Here is a 7,997-nt window from a genome sequence, read left to right on the forward strand (position 1 = left end):
CATTTTTCTTTTACAGAATATAACACGAGATGTTTCTAAATCTCATCAGCAATTCACTAACAGGACTTGCCGGAACAAGGAAGTGTAGCTATATTATCATCTGTTAGCAGGCAAAGTCATCAAGTTAAACTACTTAGCTACACATTTTCCTTCCCTATTAGAAGGTGGAGGACCTTGCTTTAAAAAAGTCACCTACATATAAGTGACTCACTTGCAAGTCATTGCTTAAAGGCTTTAACTAATTTCCATTTCTGCTTCACTTCTTTGGTTCTTGAGACAATATATCTATCTGTTGCATTATTTTAAGCAAAGATTACATTGCCTCATAACAGTCTCATGATTTCTATTCCTTTACCACACTCTCTGGCAAGTTCCATGAAGTGTCCGCTGCTGAGTACATTAAACTTTACCTTACTGGAAAAATCACTGTTTGATGTTGACAGGCTACCTGGTCATCAAAGATTACTCTAACACCTTGTTAGAGTTAGTACCCTTTCCGACAAAATCCCACACTTAAACCTACCCATCTGACAAAGACTTAAGATTAAAAATCAAGTTGTAGTTTCTGTGGAGCATACCAGTAATTTAACTTTTTGAACAGAGAATAAAATATTCGTTTCTGTCCTTCATACTGAGGCTCTCAAATCATTCTTTTCACCACATCATTATCTCTAAGGAAATTCCACTGCTTTCAGGATTTGACTGAAACTCAAACCTGACATTTAGAGCATTCCTTAACCATATCTTTCTCATATAAATTCCATGTTCTGCTTAAATTCCATCTCTCTGCCTAAACTTCTCAAGTTCCTCCATTCAGGATTTCTCTCTTCCTCCTCAGAGTGGTTCCTTACTCTCAGCATTTCTTGTTATTGACCACATCACTTATGTGAGTATGTGTCTAATCCCTGTAAGCCTGAGGGTCCATGGAATTAAATGTAAGATTCCAAGGATAATGCCTAGTACAGTGCTTTAGGTTTGTAGCGCCCTGATCAGTGTTTACAAAAATTTCCTATGGTGAACATTCCCTCAGTCAAAACTATGAGAGGACCATTATCATGTCAAGTACTGTGTTGGCCATTGAGAATCAGGGATCCATCTCAAACCTCTCAAGACATAAGATGACTGTTTTCATTTCTGCCAGTTCAGTCTCTCATACTTACCATAAGCCCAGTTCAAATGCCACCTGGCCCCACCACTCAGTTTAAGCATAAAACCTCCACAGACTGAATGTGACATAATATCAGTGCCTTGAACCTCTCTGAAGAAACACTGCAGTAATAAAGGGGCAAATATGTAGAAAAACACAGATGGCTAAAATTTCAATCTCCCTATTACCTTTGTGACTTTGGACAAAATCAGTGAATGCTGTTGATCCTCAGCTCCCTCACTTGTGAAACAAAGGAATACAAATACCATTTACCTTACTGGGGCATTATTAAGAATAATAAATATTTCTTAAATGTACAGAAAGCGACTGAATGGAATTCAGGGACTTAGCAGGTGTTCAATAAAACTTATTTCCCTCCTTGGAAAGCTCTAACACTGTAATTTGCACTTAAGGGCTGCGAAACGGGAAACTCGTGGAGCGGGAAGAGCTGCGATCAGCGGTGAGCTCTAGGAACCGATGTAAGGTCCCCGCGGTCAGAGAGGCCCCGGTCCCCCTACCCGCGCCGGGCCTCACCTTGGTGGTCATAGACGCTAATGTAGGAGATGCCCACGGCCATACACCACACCACGAGGCTTGCGATGTCCGAGTAGCTGGTCTCCTGCTCCTCCTCAGTGATCACCAGGCCCATGTGTACAGGTAGCTTCTGCAGGGAACGGCCGTCCGCGCGCCAGCGCAGCCGGGGATGGGGAGCGGCCGCGCCCGGCCCCCCTCGCGGGTGCCGGTAAGGACGGCGGTTCCTGCCTACAGCCGGGGGCTTGCGGAGCGTGAAGCCGAGTGGCGCTAGGACCGCGGCGGAGGCGGCGCGACAGCAGCGCCGCCAAATCCAGTTCCAGGTGCCGAACCGAACGCGGAGCCAGTAGGTGAGCGTGCGGTGCAGGCACAGCAGAGCGTGCAGCACCCGCCACACCAGCTCGTACAGCCCCGTCATACTCCCGTTGCGCCCAGGTGTCCTACCCTCCCACACCCGCGGCGCGACGACTTCTTACCTACCCCTGCGGCCGGCGCGGGCCATCTCTCCGCGTTCCCTCGCCCCCCGCGCCCGGCCCCCTTTCTACTGCCAACACCTCACCTCGCCCCCGCCGCCATCTTCCTCCTGTCTCGGCAGCCCCACCCCCCTCAGTACATAGGCAGTTCTGATTGGTCGTCGTGGAACTCTGACGTGGCTTCTGGGTTCGAGGATGTGGCCCAGCACGGCGCGGCAAAGGAGAGCGCGCGCCAGGGAACTAGGTGGGCCGGTGACCGAGTGCGCCCCCTTGTAGTATGGAGGGCTCGGAGCAGACGCCACTGACGCTTGGGAACGCGATCCAGCAAGGCTCATGTCGTCATGGTAGGAATGGGTGATTGCAGGGACCCAGCGTCCCTCCGGTCCTGGGCGTCCTGTACTGTCTGTCTACTCTCACGGCCCTGCCAGAAATGGATTCTAAGGAGTAAGAGTGGCCCAAGTGGATTGGAAATGCCAGAAAGAATCTAGGGGTAGAAAGGAGTCCTCAGCAAGTGTCGATGCTGGGGTCAACCAGGGTCCCCTAAAAGAAGTGTCTGCAGAGGTTGGAGTGTGTCCCTTAGAGAGGTCCTGCTACTGTTCTTTGGTCAAACCTTCTAGCTAGGCTAATTCTTCCAACAGTAGAAATGAGAGGATTCTTAGTAATGTTCCTGAAACATATTCAGCCTATGCGATTCTCTTCTAAAGAGAATCCTCACTAGCTGTCCATTGCTTAGTACAAAAAAGGAAGGCTCCACCACCTGGTCTGGCCATCACTCCATTTTATTCATTCGTTCAGCAAGCGATAATTGACTACTAGCACCACTGACCTCAGTCACCACCACTATTTGATGTAAACTGCCCATCCATCCGTATCATCTCCATCACACAGCCTAATGTCTCTGCCAACCTGGACTACAAAGTGGTCCTCTAGGTCAGTTCAGTACTTCCGTGCCACAATTATGTTCCATTTTTGCCCCCTTTGCACAAGCTCTTCCCTTCCTGTGAATTCCTGTATCCCAACTAGACATTGCCCAAATGCCCGCCCGTTTCTCAAAGCTCATTCTACAAGTCACCTCCTCAATGAAACGTCTCTTGATTTCCTAGCTTGAAGTTCTCGCTTTTTGTAAATCTCATGGTGACTCATAAATTCTGTGACTCTATTTTTGGTACTTCCTATATATGTGTGTCTGTATATATAACATTATATGTTATATGTTATATGCTGTCTATATACATATATGTTATATATAGGAAATCAAACAATTTCATTTTTGTAATATCTAACTTATCTTTGTTCTTTCAAGCCCCCTTTCACACTGGGAAACATTTGTTAACATCTTGGCTTCATGTCTTAATGTTTCAATCACTATCACTTTTTCAACCAGTCTTATTTCCATTTATAAGACTCACTTCACTTTGTTTTAAAACTTGAATCTTGTGTCTAAAAGTTTTCCTCCCTTTGGTAGTTCAGCCTTAGGAAGTGAGAGCTGGGCACCAGGCACACCCTTCGTGCACTTTTACCTCTCTGTGTTTCCTTTGTACCTTCTCCTCTTGTGATGGACAAAAAAATAGGGAGAGGGGGAAAGCCATAACCAGGAAAGCCTGCAGTAGTCGTCTTCCTCACGGGCCACTTATGTAAATCCAGGATGCTCCGTTAAGGAAGCTCTCAGGAGGCACCACTTACAACAAGATTAGAGGCATCAATTTTGTCTCATCATGGCCAACTCTCAGGTGTGCAGGCATGTGCAGGCTGCAACTATTGTAATTCTTTGAATTTGCAAACTTAAGCAAGAAGGTTTTGGCCCCATCTCCAACTGACAGTCCCTACCACCACCTGCAACATGCATATTCTAGCATCTCTCCCCAATTGTTTGGTTTTGTATCTCCTAGAGTAACTAGAAGTAGGTTAACAGGTATCTTTGCTTAAAGATTTCAGCTTCCTAAAAGGAGATGGGCAGGGAGGGGCCTATTTTCTTCTTTGGCACTTTTCAGTGGGCTAAAGATGGGGGTACCTGGGGGTTACTCCTATTACTGGCTGTTTCTCTGCTCTTAGAAGAAGGTAGGTTCAATGTCTTTTGTTTTCAGCTACAATTCAGGGACAATATGAAAACTACATTGCGTATCCTGTTACGTGTGTATAGATTCAATCCAAAGTTTATGAACTTTTTTTCTGAATAATTTCTTATTTTGTCAATTTCAAAAAAAAAAAAGAAGAGTAAACGTGGCACTTTTAAGAACTTTAGGGTTTCCAAATATAGACTTTAGACTTCTTAAACATATCTAATCTGTCACCCCCACCTCCAAATTCTACCAGGAAACAAAAATGCAGAAAGAGTTCCACAGCCTCAGAAAGATGTTAAGTATAGCACCCCTACAGCTATAGCACCAAAAGCCCCCAAACTCCAGTTTTGTACCATCCCAATTATGGTCATTTTGTAAATTACAATCATGTTGACAAAATAATTGAATCCCCTTATTAGAATTCTAAGCTCAAGAAATTCCTGAGAAAACAATGCCAATTTCTGATATATGAAAAAATTAGTATACTTGAATATATATTTTAGTATATATTAGTATTTTAGCAGAAATTATTATAATCAAGAAATATTCCAGTTACACAAAAATAAAAAAGTTTGCTGACAGTCAAACCATGGTAAATATGAATGGATTTTTTTTAGTCTAAGAATTAAATAAAATCTAAATATAACTATACTTAGATTGCATATTTATTTTAATACACATTTTTGGGTGAAGGGGTAGGGGAAAATGTAAAGTGGTACAGTAGTTTGTCTCCAAGGTGGTTGCCATCAAGCTACCTCAACCCCTACCACTGTGCTCAGCCATTTACTCATTGAGAAGTAAAGTCCGTTTCTCTATTTTGGAGTAGACCTCTGACTTCTCAGACCAGGAGAATACAGCAGAAGTAACACCGCATTATTTCCTAAGTTAGGTCTCAAGAAGCCTTGAAGCTTTGGCCTTGGACGAGGTCTCTGGGAAGATGCTCTGGGGAAAATAGGCTACCTGTAAGAAGTTGTACTACCACCCTGAGACCACTATTAAATGAGGAATCTCAAGTTAGGAAGACCATGTGAAGACATGACCAACCTATCCTCATCTATTCCAGCCATCACCAACCAGGCACCAGATGTATTTTGAGAAACTTTTATGTCCCAGCCACTATCTGACTGCAACTTAATGAGTGGGACCGACACCAAGGCAGAACTGCCCAAATGAACCGAGTCAACACATAAACTGTTATTTTAAAACACTATGGTTTGGGGTAGACTGCAAAGCTATAGATAACCAGACAGTTGCCCAGGCTTTCATCCTCCCTCATTTCTCAGCTTTACATTATCTAAACTTATCTATTGTATTTACTGTTCCCAACATTCTACTCAGTGCTGTTGTTCAAGCTAGTCTAATTGAAATGCTGCCATGGGGAAATAGACACATGCACACACACACATACATGAGAGAGAGAGGGGAGAGAGAGAGAGAGAGAGAGAACACAGAACTGTTTATGCTAATATAAATTCTACCTATTTTTACAAGGCCCAGCTTAAGTTTCACCTCTTTCCTTACTATGATTATATGTGGTTAAGCGAGCTCCTCAGGGATTTTTCTTTTTTCCTCTTTTTAAATAAAGAATCTAACACTCACCAGCATTTATATAATTGCTTATATTAATTTTTAGTAGATATCCCTATCTGGCATACAAACTCCTTAAGAGATACCATTTCTTGTGCTGCTTTGTAGACCAGTGCTTTATATCACAGAAGGTACTTAATAAATCTGACAGTGTCAATAGGATTTTTATGCTAAATATCTATATAGAAAGAGGTTTAAATGAAGTCTATTTGAGGAAAATGAGTAAAACTTAAGGACTTATACTTTTCCTGAAAAGAATAGCTTTTCTTACATGTCCACATGGCTTGCTCCTTCGAATCTTTCAAGTCTCTACTCAAAAGTCACTGAATCTTTCTTTGGCCGCATTATTTAAAATTGCACCCCTCTTCTACTATTAAATTTCGACATTCTCAGCTTTACTTTTCCTCATTGCACTTATGATATAATATACCACATGTTTTATTAGTCGTTTGTAATATTTGTCAGACATCAACTAAAATGTAAGTTCCATGAGCATAGTGTTTTTTATCTGTTTTGTTCACTGCAGCGACGTCATGTCTAGAACCATAGCTGGTACTTAATAGATGCCTAGTTGTTGCCTGTTAAATAAATGAATCAATGAATGAACCAATCAATCAATCAAAACCAAGAATGGGTAAATTGAAGTTCTCTTATTTCAAAAAATTAAATAGTCCCTTACCCCTTAAAAATAATTAAAGGTGCATGCTGAATTTGTCAATAAGGTTCTTGAAGTAAAACAACAAAAAAAGATACAGTTATGGAAAATATGTCAACTTTATTATTGACATATTTGGTTGCATATAATTTATACAGCAAAAGAGAAAATGATCTATATAGCTCAGCAGTTATGAATCTAGTGCATGTGGATCTATACACTAGATCCATAACTAGTTTATAAAACATCTGATAAATTAAAAACTAAACCTGTTCCATTGCAGAACACTTAGAAGCAATGCTGAATACTCAGCTACAACCTATTAAGAACAGTGCAAACCAGCATGACAGGACTGATTTTGCAAGTTGTACAACACTTTTAATTCAGGTCAGATATAAGAATTTGGAAGGCATTTTTGTATAAAATTGGTCATGTTATCTAAATTCAATCCCACATGTAACTAGTTAGATATATGTGTTTAGTTTTAAAAGAGTATAGCTTGAGTGTACATTAAAACGGAAAAATTATAAGAATTAAAAGCAATGGAGAAGCAAGTATGGCTAGGAAGTATAGTGAAGTTTGTTTGTTTTAACTTTTATGTGGACAATTTTAAACACATTAAGCTGTGATGAACTACCATGAATCATAACCTAACTTTAAGTTACTGATATATGGACAAACTTATATCCCATTCACTTCTCTCATAATATGTAGCTAAATTGCACATAATATATAGCTAAATTGCCCATAATATTTTGAAGCAAAACCTACACATCATGTAAGTTCATCCTACCTCAAATGATGCAAACTTTTAAAATATATAACCACAATATCATTACCATACCTGACAAAATAACGCTAATTCCTGAATATCATTAAATATCAAATCAGTGTTCAAATTTCAATCGTTTATATATATCATGAATTTAAAATATTTTTTATTTTCAGTTTGAGTCAGGATCTATGAGATATCCACACTTTGCAACTGATTGATATGCCTCTTAGGTCTCTTTCAATCTAATGGTTCCCCCCTCCATCTGTCTATTTTTCTTCCTATTCATTTTTGAGGAAACAAGATTGTTCTGTGGAGTTTCCCACTGTCTGCATTTTCCTCTGGTGAAGTTTAGCATGTTCCTCTATCCTCTGTGGGGTATTAAAAATTTAAACCAAGGGTCAACAACTGTGGCCATGGGCCAAATCTGTTCCATTACCTGTTTATTTTATTCATTTTTTAAAAATGGACTTTATTTTATAGAGCAGTTTTAGGTCACAGCAACAAAGAGCAGAGAGAACCAGCAGGTCCCATTACACTTCCGTGTGTTCAAAGTTGTCTACGTAAAGGTTAAAAAAAACAAAAACAAAAAACTCCACTCTTTTGTCCATTCCAGACATGTAATATTTATTTTTATTCAATTGCAAATATTTTATTGCCCATATGATGTTTTGACTATGGAGTAGTCAGAATTGCATTGCTTAATTACCAAACAGCTGGAAAATTTATGATCAATTTCTAGGTTAATTACAGTGTGTCCAGAAAACATATT

At 40.5% G+C, this 7,997-nt stretch overlaps 1 protein-coding gene and 1 long non-coding RNA gene across 2 annotated transcripts in view; one reads left to right on the forward strand and one right to left on the reverse strand.

The window, feature by feature from the left end:
• Positions 1-2,268, reverse strand: part of NUS1 (NUS1 dehydrodolichyl diphosphate synthase subunit) — a 27,994-nt gene extending 25,726 nt beyond the window's left edge. The window contains exon 1 of the mRNA XM_011364758.2: positions 1,682-2,268. Coding sequence (XP_011363060.1) covers positions 1,682-2,096 — 415 coding nt within the window. The 5' untranslated portion in view covers positions 2,097-2,268. The remainder of the gene's footprint in view (positions 1-1,681) is intronic.
• On the forward strand, positions 2,265-6,489 carry LOC111742784. Its single transcript, XR_002781465.1, has 2 exons — positions 2,265-2,495; positions 5,097-6,489. It is a non-coding gene; the product is annotated as an uncharacterized LOC111742784 (long non-coding RNA).
• Positions 6,490-7,997: the final 1,508 nt, after the last annotated feature.

This window comes from Pteropus vampyrus, unplaced genomic scaffold (assembly GCF_000151845.1).
Source record: "Pteropus vampyrus isolate Shadow unplaced genomic scaffold, Pvam_2.0 Scaffold101, whole genome shotgun sequence".
NCBI lineage: Eukaryota > Metazoa > Chordata > Mammalia > Chiroptera > Pteropodidae > Pteropus > Pteropus vampyrus.